The sequence below is a fragment of the Erpetoichthys calabaricus genome, chromosome 15 (assembly GCF_900747795.2).
Source record: "Erpetoichthys calabaricus chromosome 15, fErpCal1.3, whole genome shotgun sequence".
Classification (NCBI taxonomy): domain Eukaryota; kingdom Metazoa; phylum Chordata; class Cladistia; order Polypteriformes; family Polypteridae; genus Erpetoichthys; species Erpetoichthys calabaricus.
Genome location: NC_041408.2, coordinates 57,617,574 through 57,634,181, shown reverse-complemented (window position 1 = coordinate 57,634,181; position 16,608 = coordinate 57,617,574). Strand labels below are relative to the sequence as shown.

General features: G+C 41.5%; 1 protein-coding gene across 1 annotated transcript in view; it reads left to right on the top strand.

The window, feature by feature from the left end:
* LOC114665734 (mucin-like protein) overlaps window positions 1-14,476 on the top strand; it is a 51,723-nt gene extending 37,247 nt beyond the window's left edge. Inside the window, exons 10-13 of the mRNA XM_051919242.1 lie at window positions 1,633-1,825; window positions 3,849-3,974; window positions 8,573-8,744; window positions 14,305-14,476. Coding sequence (XP_051775202.1) covers window positions 1,633-1,825; window positions 3,849-3,974; window positions 8,573-8,744; window positions 14,305-14,476 — 663 coding nt within the window. The remainder of the gene's footprint in view (window positions 1-1,632; window positions 1,826-3,848; window positions 3,975-8,572; window positions 8,745-14,304) is intronic.
* The last annotated feature ends 2,132 nt before the right edge of the window (window positions 14,477-16,608 follow it).

Here is a 16,608-nt window from a genome sequence, read left to right as displayed (position 1 = left end):
AAGCATGTGGCAAATGAATCCATTTCAGGATTGCAGGGGCTGGAATTTTTCCCAGCATTACTGAGCAAGCTGGAAAACACCTCTGGAAGGGGTGACATAGACAATGCGTTCAATGAAATGAAAAGTATTTATGTTACAATAAAAAATGGTATCTGTAACAGAGTGAAAATGCTTTTTTTTTTAAACCAGAGTGTAACACCACTACAGTTTAATGCCAAATGTACAGACTGAATGGAAGAGAAGGAGCAAGGAGTTAATAGACAGTACAAAACAGAAATAATGAAGAGACTCCTTGTATGTGCTGATTTGAGCTGACGTGCTTTTGTCTCATACACACAACCAGCACTCTTCCTGTCAGCTCAAACACAAGCGCATGCAAAAGCGCCAGTGCGTTTAGTGTTTGATTTTGAATTGTCTTAAAACAGCACTGTTAGATTTTTGTAACTTACTTTGCAGAAAAATCAGACTTTATGAACAATAAATAAATAAATAAAAGAACTGAAGGTCAAAGATTAGAAGACATCTGTTACGACGTTTTTGTTGCACCTATTGCTCCAATTATCAGTCTTTACTCATTTTCTTTTTCCTAACCCAGCTTCTTTTTCTCTAAACATTATACTGATGATGCTAGGTCACACTTCCTAGGTGATAGGATCCATACATCCATTTTCTTAACTCCTTTTTTTTTTCTTCACACTGTTGCAGGAAAGAACCCAACCTTAGACAGGCAGACTGCCAGCATATAGCAGGGCTCAGCCAGCCCTGCACAGACATCAACAAACCGATCAATCCAACTTGTAGACAGACAGGCAGGAAGTCCTTGAAAGCTAAGAAGCACCCTGACTAACCACTGGATGGAGGATGCTCTTGTGAGGGTTTGTTGACAAGGGTACCCTATGGACACAGCTTGCTTTCCTTTTCTCTGAAATATTAAGAAACCAGTAACGGCACACTGCACAATAACGTGCAGTGAATATACTTGACTTGAGCATTCCTAGTTTTCATCCTCTTTCTCTGTACGCTTAGCATTCATTTGCTCAGAGGCTGATGCGCTGGCTGCTTCCTGAGCAGCTCTTCTTTTCTCCACCTTAATGGCCTGCTTCTTCTTCCTTCGACGGCATCTTTTTATGTTAAAACTGATTAAGTCAGTGTTTGTGTTGCAAATTCTTAGTACGTTTTCTTAATTTTTCACTTAAGCTGGCACTTAAGTCTTCAATCTGCCTCAAGAATGATTTAAGATATGAAGAGGGAAGTGATGGCAAAGGTGGTAGGGATGAGAACGGTGCCAGTATGCATGCACTGCACAGCTGCCTTGCTGGCCGCTGCCGAGAGTTGATTCTACAATAAAATAAAATAAAAATAAAAAGAGGAATAACCTTGGAGGTCAATCATCACCTCTAAAGCGGATAGTAGACATCACATAGTATATGTGTACCAAATTTCAGGTCAATAGGTCAAACAGTTTGTGAGCTACAGGTGATTTTAAATCCTGGACAGACAAACGGACAGCCACGGTAGCGTATTATATAAGAAGATATGAGCACCATATTGTGTTTTTCTTTGCCATGACCATACAGTGCACAGCTTTTTCCGTATGTGACTAATTTTCAGGTCCTGTTTTGTATTCAACAGCTGCGTCACATCCTGGCCCTGGGATTTGAGAACAAATTCTACAACGCAAGCCTAAAGACTCCAGAAGATGAGGGATCTACAGTTGAGTACAGGTTGAATGTGTCCAGCGACACACCTCACTGGTATGTGAGAGACTACCTGACTCGGGTCAGTCATCACTATGGCTTGGAGGTCTCTACCATTTTGGTTGGAGGTACAGTATAATGAGTGATGCTATTAGCTACTCAAAAGTAAATTGACAACATGGTGATTATACTTAGTGTTGTGGTGCAAAGAATAGAAAATGTGATCACACCAGTTCTATATAATGATCATCTGAATGGACATTATCAGGTCTTGACCTACACATGCTGATCAGCCACAGCCAATATTATGTACATCTCCCTTATGTCACCAAAACAGCTCTGACCAATTGAGGTGTGGACTCCACAAGATCTATGAAGGTGTCCTGTGGTATCTGTGACCAAGACATTATCAGCAGATCTTTTCAATCCTTTAAATAGCGAGGTGGAGCATCCATGAATCGGACTTGCTTCTCCAGCACGTCACACAGATGAGCGATTGGATTAAGATCTGGAGAATCTGGAAGCTAAGTCAACACCTCAAACCATTCCTTAACAATATTTGAAGTGTGGAAGTGCATGTTATCCCCACTACCATCAGGGAATACCATTACCATGAAGGTGTATGTGGTCTGCAGCAATCTTTGGGTAGGTGGTGTGTGTCAAATTAACATCCGCCTGAATATCAGGACCCAAGGTTCTTGCATCAGAACATTGCCCAGAGCATCACACTGACTCCTCTGGCTTGCCTTCTTCCTGTAGTGAAATCTGCTGCCATCTCTTCCCAAAGTACACAACACACATGCACCCAGCCAGCCACATGATCTAAAAGAAGGTGTGATTCATCTCACCAGGACACCTTCTTTCATTGATTCCTGGTCCAGTTCTGACACTCACATGTCCATTATAGGCACTTTCAACAGTGGTCAGGAATCAGCCTAGGCACTTTGATCAATTTGCAGCTACTTAGCCCCATACACAGCAAGCTGTGATGTACTGTGTGTTCTGATAGGGAATTGTCTTTCGCATGACCTGTGGAGGTCAGAGTGCAGGGTCAGCCATTGTACAACACCCACCAAAGCAATTTTCAGGCTAACGGCCTTTCTCAAGGGCCCAACAGAGTAGGATCCCTTCTGGCAATAACAGGATTTGAGCCAGCAGCCTTCCAGATACCAGTGCAGATTCTTAGCCTCAGGACCACCACTCAGGGAGATGTATTGTATGTTTCATTACATTTCAGATATAACCTTCAAAATACAGTATACATTTAAACTACTAAACTCTATTTATATTATATTGGAAAGTAAGGCCACATATTTTTGCTTTGTGCTCTCCCCCACCATAACCTATCGTCTATGTGGGAGGAGCAAAAGTTTTTGATTCGTCAAAAATTTCAATCTCCGGTTTTCAACGGATCTCAATTTTTTAGGATCATCTGATACCGAAAACATCATTATCTCGATGATGGGTGTGTGTCTGTATGTCACAATTTCTTCTTTGGACGATCTAGAGCTAAAATGTGCTGATTAGTTTTTGAGCCAAATAGTGCAAGAGAAAGAGGCACTCCAGAGGAACCCTCAAATACTGTAATTCTGCAATTAATTATGAATTCTTCTCTTCAATTTCTATCATAATGACCTATTTTATGATCAGAAAGATCAACATCAGAGTTGTAAATCATTTCTAAAATGTTATAGAATAGTTTGGGTGACTTGGTTCCTACTGACTCTCACGTCCAATTTTTCAGGTATACTGTAATTTAATTCATTTCTGTAAGGGGACTGCCCTGTGCACCTTTAGAACTTGATAAGAATTTATGATGTTGTCCTTAAGTAACCATGCTGTCCTGCCAACTTTTTGGATAGTTTAATATCATTGTGTGGCAGTTACTATTGGGTTACCTGATGTCTCATCACTTGATGGGTTGAGAATCTTGCTGAAGGTGAATTTGATTTGAACTGTGATATTACTTATTATACTGTATGTTCAGTTATTCTACATTATACTTAATGCCAAAGGTGCTGCTGGCCCCCAGGTACCACTCATTCTTAAGATGGTCCCATGGAAAAAAGAAAACTTTGGGATGAGCATCACTGCTGAACATGCAATTTAAAATTATAACTGATTGATTAAATCTGACTTTTTGCAATATAGACCTAAATGAATGCTCCAGTGGTGAGGCCTCATGCGTTGGAGATTCACGCTGTGAGAACACCTATGGTGGGTATAAATGCATGTGCAACAGCAGCAGCAGCCTGGAGTCACAGTCTTGCACCAGTGGTGAGTACCGAGATCGTTCCTCAGCAGACAGCTGCCTGTTTCAAACTGTAAGAGTTAGATAAGTGTATGTCTTGTATGTGACTGGGCGTAAGGCATTCGAAAGAGCGCTGAGTTGCATACGTATCCACCCTCTTTAAGCCAGCATTTAGTGGATGCCCCTTTGGCCGCCATGACAGCCTTGAGTCTGTAAGTACAAGTCTCTCGCTATCAGCTTAGCACGTCTGGACATTTCCATTTTCCCCTCATTCATCTTTATAAATCTGCTCCAGCTCTGTCAGGTTGCATGTTGGTTGAGAGTGAACAGCCTTTGTCCAGCCCACTCAACAACACTCAGTTGGATTGTGAGCTGGACTCTGACTCAGCCATGCCAGGCCATTAACATTGTTGTGCTGAAGCCATTCCTGTGTAGCTTTGACTTTATGTTTGGGCTCATTTGTGCTGCTGAAAAACTAATCTTCCATGGTGCCAGTTTCTTGCAGGCTGCATCAGGATTTCCGCCAGGATTTTCCTGTAATTTGACAGTCATTTTATCTTCTACCTTCACAAGCCTTGGAGGGCCTGCTACAAGGAAACATCCCCCACAGCGTGATACTGCAACCACCCAGGTTCATGACATGATAATGTGCTGTGTCCAAACATGGCATTTACTCTGAGGGCCAAAAAGCTCCACTTTGGTTTCATCAGCCCAGAGAACCTTCTTCCAGCTGAGCTCAGAGTCTCCCATGTGCATTGTAGCTAACTCTAGTCAAGATGTCATCTGTGTTTTTTTGAACATTAGCTTTCTCTTTTCCACTTTCCCATGAAGCTGCAACTGGTGAAGCACCCGGGCAGCAGTTGTTGTTCGGTTAAGTTAGGTTAGGTAGACTTTATTATCCCAGAGGGAAATTTGTTGCAGCAAGAAAGTACAAAAACATAAGTCATTGTTACACTAATCCAAGAAAAAAGAACAATGATACATCAGCTGACAACCAGTGTTATCATATACTGCACAAGAAAAATTGAAGAACACTTTTTAATGAGAGTATAGCATCAAGTCAATGAAACTTCTGGGCTATTGATCTGGTCAGTTAAGTAGCAGAGGGGGTTGTTCATCAGTTTCAGCTGCTTTGGTGTTAATGAAATTATCAACAGATGCACTAGAGGGGCAACAATGAGACATCCCCCAAAATAGGAACGGTTTAACAGGTGGAGGCCACTGACATTTTTCCCTCCTCATCTGTTTTTTTCATGAGTTTTGCATTTGGCTACAGTCAGTGTCACTACTGGTAGCATGAGGAGATACCTGGATCCTACAGAGGTTGCACAGGTAGTCCAACTTTTCCAGGGTGGCACATCAATACGTGCCATTGCCAGAAGGTTTGCTGGGTCTGGGCATGGAGGAGACTCCAGGAGACAGGCAGTTACTGTAGGAGAGCTGGACAGGGCCCCTTGTAGAAGGCCCTTAACCCATCAGCAGGACTGACCGATATCTGCTCCTTTGGGCATGGAGGAACAGGATGAGCACTACCAAAGCCTACAAAATGACCTCCAGCAGGCAGGCCACTGGTGTGAATGTCTCTGACCAAACAATCAGAAACAGACTTCATGAGGGTGGCCTGAGGGTCCGACGTCCTCTAGTGTGCACTGTGTTCACTGCCTGGCACCGTGGAGCTCCATTGGCATTTGCCATAGAATACCAGAATTGGCAGATCCACCACTGGCGCCCTGTGCTTTTCACAGATGAGAGCAGGTTCACCCTGAGCACATGTGACAGACAGGAAAGGATCTGGAGAAGCCATGGAGAACTAACGTGCTGCCTGTAACATCGTTCAGCATGACTGGTTTGGTGGTGGGTCAGTGATGGTCTGGAGAGGCATATCCATGGAGGGACACTCAGACCTCTACAGACTAGACAGCGGCACCTTGACTGTCATTACGTATCGGGATGAAATCCTTGAATCCATTGCTAGACCCTATTCTGCTGTAGTGGGTCCTGGGTTCCTCCTGGTGCACGACAATGCCTGGTCTCATGTGGCGAGAGTTTGCAGGCAGTTCCTGGAGGATGAAGGAATTGATGCCATTGACTGACCCCCACGCTCGCCTGACCTCAATCTAATAGAACACCTATGGGACATTATGTTTCAGTCCGTCCGACGCCGCCAGGTTGCACCTCAGACTGTCCAGGAGCTCAGTGATGCCCTGGTCCAGATCTGGGAGGAGATCCACCAGAACACTAACCATCACCTCATTAGGAGCATGCCCCTCATACCCCCCCCCACCACCACCCCCAATGTTGTCTGGCATGCATTCAAGCATGTGGAGGCCATACAAACTACTGGGTATGATTCTGAGTTGCTGCATTGAAATTTCGGCAAAATGGACTAGCCTGACGCATCACATTTTCACTTTGATTTTCGGGGTGTCTTTGAATTCAGCCCTCCGTAGGTTGATAATTTTCATTTCCATGAAATGATGTGGCCTCCTTTCGTTCCTAACACATTACCCAGTCCATATCAGTAGAGATATCCAGGAGGATTTTTTTCCCCATTGAGATCTGATGTGTTTTCAAAGTGTTCCTTTAATTTTTTTGAGCAGTGTATATATACACACACTCAAGATTAGTACAAAGAAGAAGAATTACTTTTAATTTTAAAATTTTATACAAAGTCATAATTTAGAATTTTCCATTTAGCAATATCCTTACATGTAACAGAATTTAAAAAGCTTTATGCATTAGCTCCAGGAATAAAAGAGTTTTTAAAGCTGTTGCCCTTTACCCTTGGAAACCTAAATCAGCAGCCTGATGGCAACAACTGAAATTTAGGAAAAAGAGGAGGGCTACTGTCTAACAGAACTGAGTCAGCCTTCTTTGCTGTGAAGCAATAACTTTACTGCTAATTTTTACAATGTTGTTAGGAAAATTTATATTCCTAACTAGTCATTTAGCCCATTACAATAACGGGCGCTAGAACAGTAGTGCATAAACATTAGTAGGAACAGTCTATATTAAATGGCAAGGGACTTTGACCTCATTCTTTTTGTTAGTCGTATTTTTCTTTCTTTCAGCCTTTCTTTTGTTGATGTTTACTTGCTGAGCTGACTGTTCTTCGTGGGCTGCCGCCGTGTATTGTGTGTATTTAATTTTCTGTGACAGTAATACTGTCTTGTACGGCTCTATTCAATAAGGGCGCTCACAAAAAGGCGAGCTTCAAAAGGGCGACTTCAATTGAGTGCGGCAAATAAAGGCGTTCGTAGATAATTTAGTTCAAATGGCTCTGGAATATGTGAAGAGCAACAAAGGTGCAGATCTTTATTTACGCGCGCCTTTATTCGCTGCGCCCAATTGAGGTCGCCCTTTTGAGGCTCACCTTTTTGTGCGCGCCCTTATTGAAGGATACCGTCTTGTACGTCCGCTGGCTTGTACGTCCGTAATATACCTTTAATTTTCTCTGGCGGTAATACAGGTGTGCGCGTCGGTAATATGCCTTTAATCTCCTCTGACAGTAATACTGTCTTGTATGTGGCTGTAATATGAGTCACTGTATTGTGTACCTTTAATTTCCTCTCGCAGTAATACTGGTTTGTATTTCCGTAAAACACCTCTAACTTTCTCTGACAGTAATATCGCGCATCGCACCATGCCCCGCGCATGTGCACTTCATCAGAAGACACCCACACACGGACACCTGGACGCACATAGGGATTTTATATATATAGATGCTCACGTTGCCAAACCAACATATAAAAGTTAATGTAACAACAGATGCAATAAAGTAATTATAAAAGAGTGTCATTAGGGTTTTGCCACTTTAAAACAGCTGTGTTTCCTAAGAATGGAAGGCCATGTCTGCCCCTTCTTACAAATTTGTTTTGTGTTAAGACCAAAGTTTAGTCTGTTGTCAATGATTGTCCCCAGCTAGTTGTAGTGCTCCACCATGTCCACATTCTCTCCTGTAATTATTGTTAGGCAGTGGAAGGTGGGGAGCACCTGAGATCTACAGCCACATCTGCACAGTCTCTCCAGTCGTACCCACTGTAGCTTGTAAGTCGTTTAGAGTTCTCATGGGTCTCTTGGTGGTCTCCCACACTGGTCATCTTCTTACATGACCACTCAGGTTTGTGGATGGCCTTCTCTAGACAGATTTACACCTGTGTCATCCATCCTCCTTCCAACTGGACTCCAAGGGATATTCAGTGACTCAGATATTTATTTGTCTCTAACCCCTGACTTGTACTTTTTAATCACCTTTTGATGATGTTGCCACCACACTGACTCACCACAAGCTGGACCTTCTACATGAAGGTGCCTTTATATTCCAGTCAACTGAAACCCCAGACAGTTGGACTCCAGTAAACTAAATCTGCGACTTCTAAAACCAATTGGCTGCCTAAGTGATGATTTAGGTGTGCCATATTAAAGGGAGTGAATACTCATATAATCACCTGTGCTGCGCTTAATTAAGACCACTTTGCAGAGATCTGTTGGCACGTTGACATTAAAGAGTCTTTTTCTGTTGGTTAATGCCAAAAAAAATTAAATCTGTTGCACTTCTAAGGTGACTACTTTTTATAGGCAGTGAATCTCCTTCCTGATGCATTCGGCCTGCTTTTCATTACAGATCTAACATTTAAAAACAACAGCATAGTGCCCAGCAAGCTAGCAGAAGCGGACTACAGGACGCTGATCTTGGGTCTGGTACTTGGGATAGGAATTCCTCTCTTAATTCTGCTTCTCATTGCTGTTGCCATCTCCTGCTGCCTTTGTACAAGAAAGAAGAAGATGAAAAGAGAGTAAGTAAGAGGAAAAAGGAGAAACTTAAAAGTTTCTTACATTTATTGGATGAATGCATAGTTTATTGCACACATAAAGTACTGGAAATTTATGGGTCATGTAGAATGGATTTTGAACCCTGTGCTTGTAGTTTAGTACCATTCAACCACACTGCAGATGAATAACAGTAACACAGGCTAAATGTGTTTATCTGGCAATAAAACAGTAAGCATTTCTGTAGAGTGTGCCTCAAATATTGCAAAGGAAGGGATGTGCTAAGGGAGCCATCCACCGAAAACCCAAAGGACCTAATAGGATAAACTCTTTTCCACCAGACTTCAACGTTAACTTTATTTGGAGGGGAGAAAATTCCTTAAATGCAAACAAATATATTCAGTTAGCATGTCCATTATAATGTCAAGTTGACATTTACATGTCGCCCTGGTGCAAGCCATCTAATTCCATATGTTTAAAAAAAGTGCACATTTACTTGTAACTCACACATTAACTTTCATCCCTGTTTCTTTATTGAAGAGCTAATTTTCTGCCATCCACTTTACCAGTTACCTTCATCATTTTAAATGTTGTACCATAGTATGTTGCTTCTTCAGCTCTATTTGTTTAAACTTTTCCAGCCTGTCCTCCTAGCTCATACCACATAGTATCGTCCTGGGGTCAATCTATTAGCCCATCTCTGGACTAAACTAGTGCTCTTATCTCCTTTTTGTAATATGGAGACAACAGATGCACACATAACTCCAGATCTTGCTCCATACGTTCATTTTACAGACTAAGCAGAAGCTCTGTAGTGCTGTGAACCATGCTGAGCTGTATATATACATGGGTTCATTTTATTTATAGAGTGGAGTGAAAGCATGGTTGGGGGACAAGGAGCACCAAGATGGAGGTGGAGGGGATGAGGCCAGTGTTAGGTGAAAAGAAGACGTGATTGTAGATGGAGTCAGGTGATATGAAAAGAAAGGGTCTCACCACAAAGGATGTCCTGTCTACAGAGTTACCCGGTGATTGTTTTTTATTCTTTATGAGCTCAACCCTTTTATATGTATATGCACCGTCCATTAGGTTACAATATTTGCACTTATGATTGGCTGTTCAGTAGCCTTATGCTCTGTGGACATAAAGTGTCCCTTAACTGACTGGTGTAAGTGCCAGTGGCCCTGTGCCATTTGTAAGAAGGGTGTGCAGGGTGACGCAGGTCTGTAATAATCTTGTTGGCCTTTCTAAGGCCGTAAGGGTTGCAAATGTTATGTACAGAAGTCAACTGTTTGTGATGTCTGCTATGCTTTATGTCCTTGAGCAGAGAAGGTGCTGTACCAGGATGTGATGCTGCCAGTGAGGATGGCCTCCACTGTGCACCTCTAGAAGTTAATGAGAACAGATCGAGAAATGAAGCTGCCCTCAGATGTCTGAAGAAGTAGGGGTATTGATGAACCTTTTTGACAACAGCCGAAATGTGTGGTCCCCACCTCAGTTCATCCGTTATGAGAACAAGAAAACAAAGCAAATTTGAGAGACAGAGTAGGAGTTCCAGTCAGGAAAACCCTATTTAGTCCGCACTTTGACAAAAGTCATATAAAAAATAGACTACAGAGGTTGAGGGGCTTGTCGGATGGACTCATACATAAGTCCTCTTCGCCTTGGGTCTGCTCTGTATCAAGGCTAAAGGTCTTGTTGGGGTGACTCATACATAAGTCCTCTTCGTAGAGGGTCTGCTCTGTATCAAGGTTGAAGAGCTTGTCAGGTGGACTCATACATAAGTCCTCTTCCTAGGGGGTTTGCTGTGTATCAAGGTTGAAGGGCTAGTTGGAGTGACACATACATAAGTCCTCTTCACAGGGGGTCTGCTCTGTATCAAGGTTGAAGGGCTAGTTGGGGTGACTCATACATAACCTCTTTGCAGGGGGTCTGCTCTGTATCAAGGTTGAAGGGCTTGTCAGATGGACTCATACATAAGTCCTCTTTGCAAGGGGCCTGCTGAGTATCAAGTCTGAAGAGCATGTTGGGTGGAATCATACATAAGTCTTCTTGCTAGGGGGTCTGGTCTGTATCTCTGCTGGCTCCAAATGAACAGGGACTTCCAGGTGCTGTGTCTTTTTTATAGGAGCTCCATAAGCGGCAGGTCTTACAAGATGGGACAGAAGTGATGTCACTTGTCCACTCGAGAGACTGAAAAGGAAGTCCCATTAAAGGCTGTGCATAATTCTTAATCTTCTCCCTGTGTTTATCCCAAAAAGATCATGTACAGCACTCACCAAAACTCACGTGTATGACAAGTGATAATCTGATAACCAAGTAATGATCATCTTTCATCAAATTGCATGAGCAAAGAAAGCATAGTTCAAGAATCACTAGATTTTAAACTTTATACCAGCTTTTTTGTTTTTATATGCTCAAAAATGAATTTTCTTGGGATCCTGGTATCCTTGGTATTAAGTTCAGGTATCCTTAAGTAAAATGGCTATTGAGATGTCACATACTAATGCATGTGTACTTACTGTACATCCAGCTGAGACATCCTCATGCCCAGAAATGTGTGTAGTGAACAAGCAAGTGAGTGACACCATTAACACACCACACTCACATATACAGGAATAGCTACATTCATACTGAAGGAAAATAATAAGCACAAGGTCAAATGAAATAACGTTATTTATTCCGGAACCTGACAATTAGATGGACAGTCTTACTAGCTAAAGCAGAAACCTTGACAAATAAAGAAGTATCTTGATGAGATGCTGGGACCGCTTAGCTGTTAGCTAAACAAACAAGCTTGAAGAACTGAATGGTCCCCTCTCCTTTGTCAGATTTCTTAGATTCTTAATAGAGGTCTTCACAATTCTAACAGGTATCAGTAAAACTGATTGAGCAGAGATCGTCTTTCTTCTTCTTCTTCTTTCAGCTGCTCCCGTTAGGATCATGTTTTTCCATCTCTTGCTATCCTCTGCATCTTGCTATTTCAGTAAAAAGGTGAACAACATGCTCAAGCACATCGGTGGAAGTTAAGAGAAAGTGTATTCAAACTGGAAGTCATGAATCATCTCCTTATAAAAGAGCAAATTGGCATGTGGAACATATTACTAAAAACGACCATGTAGTTAATGAAGAAAATTTAACAACTTTAAAAAAACAGACAAATTAGCTCTTGCAATCATTAGCATTTATATCATTCATTATTAATTATAATTATTAGGATTAAATTGTGGGAGCAAACACCACAGAAAAAGATGAATTACTAGGAAAATGACAAAAACAGTTCATTTAGAACTGTGACAAAAAAAAATATATCTCTAGACTTCTTATGTATGTAAATCTCTGTAAATGCAAAATAAGGGAAGAAGAAAAGGCCAGCTAATTAAACAGTAAGGTCAAGTTGAGCTAAAATGGCTCACTGACTGTGAAATGGACCAAAAACCAGCAGCTCTTCTGTATTTGAAGGTTTCAAAGCTTGTGAATGCCCACTAGAAGTGGAATCACCATCAACAAACCCCAGCTAGTAACACAAAGGGCCACATAGAATCTTTATACATAAAAGATATATTCTTAATTGGGAAAAGGATGCTGCCAGGCAAGAGGAAAAGAGGAAGGCCTAAGAGAAGATTTATGGATGTGGTGAGAGAGGACATGCAGGTGATGTTTGTAACAGAGCAAGATGGAGAAGACAGGAAGATATGGAAAAAGATGATCTACTGTGGCGACCCCTAACGGGAGCAGCCGAAAGAAGAAGACGAAGATTCCTACAAAAGTGCTCTGAATAAAAGCAAGTTCAGTGGAGCACAAAGACAAAAAGGAACTACCAGCAAAGGCAATCAAGATGAACAAAGTCCCAATACAAAATTCAAAGAGTGGTCAAGAACTGAGCAAAAAGTTCAAAAACCCTTTAAGTCATAAAAGCACAGCAAAATCACATAGAAAAACATAAAAACCAAGAACTCACCACTCCCAAGTGCATTTGAAATAAACTGCAAGGAACATTATAGGGCCGTGGGCGGTCCCTTGCAGTGATGGACAGGTGGCCCCGCCGCTTGGGGACCCACCCACAAAACACTGCAGAACATACATGGTCATAAAGAAATTAAATAATCAATACTGTTAACATACCAAAAAAAAAAACAACAACATTTAAACCACAGCTAGGGGAGGAACCCTGACTGAAACACAACAGCAACCATTGTGGGCTCCAGAACTGAACTTCTCATGAAACTGATTTAAGCTAAACATTAATGTTCCGTGAGCTGCAACATTTTTCAGGAGGAGAGGCAGTTACGTATTCTGATCGGTGGCCCTTTTTTTCAATACACTAAATAACCTAAACTTGTGCATCTTTTGCAGAGAGCAAATCAAAGCTCAAAATCGCTGAACCAAAGATAGATCAACCTGAAATATTCTTTAAAATTTTAGGAAAGTGGCTTTTCTTTCATGGTTAGTTTTAAAGAATCTCAACCCTTTCCCTTTGCCTTTAGAACAATATTTTTATTTTCAGTAATGCTAAATTGAGATTTTTGTATTTATTTGTTGCTTAGACATGGTTTTAAAGATGTTTAAACATTTTCACATTTTTGATAAGCACCTCCATTTTATGAATACTGTTGTTAGCAGTTACTACCATATTGCAAAGGTAAGGCATCCAGAGTTGTGTGATATATGACGTCATGTAAGCAACAGTATAAGAATTCTATTTGTCTGGAGGAAATTAATCTTGTGACATAAGCACTTTAAATAAATAAACACATAAATAAATAGATAAGTAAATATTCTGCTGAATAATTTGCAGGCTGAAAGTCCTCAGTGTTAGTGTGTCAGAGAGAGGATGCGCAGCTTTCTTCACAATGGCGCTCAGTTTTGTTGTTGTCCTCTCCTTTGCTACGACCTCCAGGGGTTCCAGATGGCATCCTATAATTGAACCTACCATTTTAACTAGGTTGGTGATTTGGTGGTGCTCTCTTGAAGTGATGCTACCAGCCAAGCACACTACAGTGTAGAAAATCACACTGGCTATGACAGAGTTATAGAAGAACTACAAAGATCAGCGTTGAGCATGCCCTACTCGTCTGAGTTCACAGATTCAAGTTAATAAGATTACAAATTACTAAGGGATTTCTTTGGCTTTTCTGTTTCTTAAATTTCTGCATGGGTCCTTCTAACTTAGATCTCTGGGCAGCATCTTGGTACTTTACCTCTGGTTTTGAGATCTTTAGAAATGAACTTGGTGACATTTTATCTCCTGATTCCTTTCATTAACACTTTATAAGACCTTTCTAAGAGTAGCAGAACAATCTCACTCTCGCATCTAGAAATGTGGTGACATCTTAACTAACAAGTAGACGCTGACATTACCAGAAGACAAAAACCAGCAAGAAAACAGCAGCAGAACAATAATAGAAATGAATTTCTCAATAATATATTTATTATACTCAGACAAAACTCATAGAGCAGCGATGGTGTCCTGATCCCAACGCTAACTAATTGGATGAGCTTGAAGAACTGAATAGTAAAATTTCTTTTGAGTTTTTACACTTTAGGGTTCTGCTTCATTTTTTTCCCTTTTTGTGTTTTCTGCAGAATTCCTTCAGCACCATCTGACTGCATCCTGCAGGAGATCTTCTCCTCGCCATTCAGTTATTCAGATCCGGCACTGTTCTACAAGGTGCATTACATTCCCAGGATGCAAAGCAGAAGCGAACATGCTGCGCCTCCTTCACAAGAGCAGTTTAAAATGAATGACTGGGACTAGGGATTGTCGTTTTATTTCTCAAATTTCAAATTTTTAATTTCAAATGGTATGGTTCTTATAATGCCTGTCTTCCCTCTTCCCCTGCATGGAGCTCATTTGATGAGGAGTCATGGACTCCATTAATGCCACAATTCTCAGGCTGGGTAATATGAGAATGTACTGTGCCAATAACACCTACCACTAGACTGCACTTTTAAAGCTCACACCTTCCCAGATAACAAGCACCCCGTTTATTTCATTGTTTTCCCAAATGACTTGCAAAAAGGCATGGGAAGGAGGACCAATACATCAGCCTGCTTGCTCTCTCTCTCTGTCTCTCTGATCATGGTAAACTATTTTCTTTTTTCTCTGGTCTTTCCTCTTCCATCCATTTTGTTACCTGAGCCCACATATAATCCACTTTTAGCATCCCAGGGCGTTAGAGCAGTGGAACCTACTTTGATTTTCTAGGTAAAAACTCTGACCACCAAAACTCTTAAGTATTCTGTGGTGTCCTGTGTACAGAATGTGGCCACGTCCTGAGTGTATTACTTTCCAAAAAGCACACAACAGAATTCCTTAGACATGGTGTGGCTCGGTCTGTGGGATGCTGTTTTTCACCAAGCAGGTAAGGAGGAAAGAAGTAAAAAGAAATGTCCATGCCCAACAATTGTGGCTTGGTGACAATTACTGTGGAAGTCATCATTCTAAATCAGTCATGTACACCTATAATTCAGACTTACTAGTGCTACAGAGCCTCCTAGTGGTCACATTTGGATTAAATAATTGATCCTATTGTTAAGGTAGTAAACAAACTCAAAGTGTTTTATTTTTACACTAAGTTCTTCATTCTACGCTCTCAGCTTGTAGTGTTCATTTCATGCCTTCACTTTCTCTTCACTTTAAGCACTCCCTATTCCTCCTTTAGCACTCTGCCTTTTAAATATTCATTTCAGGCCATCACTTTCGTGCTCTTTGCCTGCACTTATGCTTTTCATCAATCACTTCAAAAACTCGCCTTGTACTCTTCCCATTGCACTGTTTACTTCATTCTATGACCACCGTGGGAAAAGTGTCTGTTCCATCTATCCCACCTTCAGTCTCACATGAAAGCAGTGATATTTGGCTTACTCTTCTTATTGCTTGCTGTTTAGCTCACATCACCTAGCCATTCCTTGTATCCTTTATGTCCCCGATGTGTCACATTATTGGAATACCGAGTAGTGCTGACACGTGGATGCAAGTAGCCTGGCAGTGAACCACTGCTTTGGTTTTCTGCTGAAAGATGCAGTGCAATACAATTAGCAGGTGGTTCTTCAGATCCAAAAGCTCACAGTTGAAATGAAGTCCATCCTTCCCAGTAGAGAATAACACCGTTTGAATTACTTGAACAATTCGCACCGTCAGCTCAGCTGACAGGTGGCCAAAACATCTGGTGTTCCATTATCCTTTTTACACGTGAATCAATAGATCATAAATCGCAGCTTGTACCAGGATGTGCCTGAACTTCATCTGATAACAGAGTTGAACTGACGGACCCTCTGTGACTTCTTGAGCCAGAAGATGGAAAATGGACTCAAGCAAGAACAAAGAAGTATAATTCAAGGAATGACAACTGTCATGGACAGAAGAACTCACCTATGGGAAGGCACTGATTTTGTAACTGCAAGTGACTTTAATCCAATTATGAGAGGTTCCACCTTCATTCATACACTCATCCCATCACAAGATTCTCTTAGAGCCTCTCTCTGGGGATTCTCTGTGGCACTCTGTCCCGGGGAAATATCTGTCGGCATTCCCCACAATGACTATCTCTGAAACCAGAAAGCTGACGAGTCACTCCCTCTTTGGGTAGTTGAAACTGACAATTACTATATCTTTTCTTTATGGACCATAAAGCTGAAGCCTAGTATGCCAAACCAACGCTGTGTGCCAGTAGTCTGAAAAGGCTAAGAAGCAGCCATCACTCCAAGAATGAAACCTCAGCATCTAAACTCTTGTGCCAGAAAGAGTAATGCTTTTCCTAATGAAGTTGCAGAAGACACAGCAGAAAGTGACCTGAGAAGCAGCACAGCACAGTGTGGACAAAGGATCAAGCAGCAAAGAGAAAGTGTGAACTCTACTGCAAGAAGAATCCTCAACCTGAAACTGGA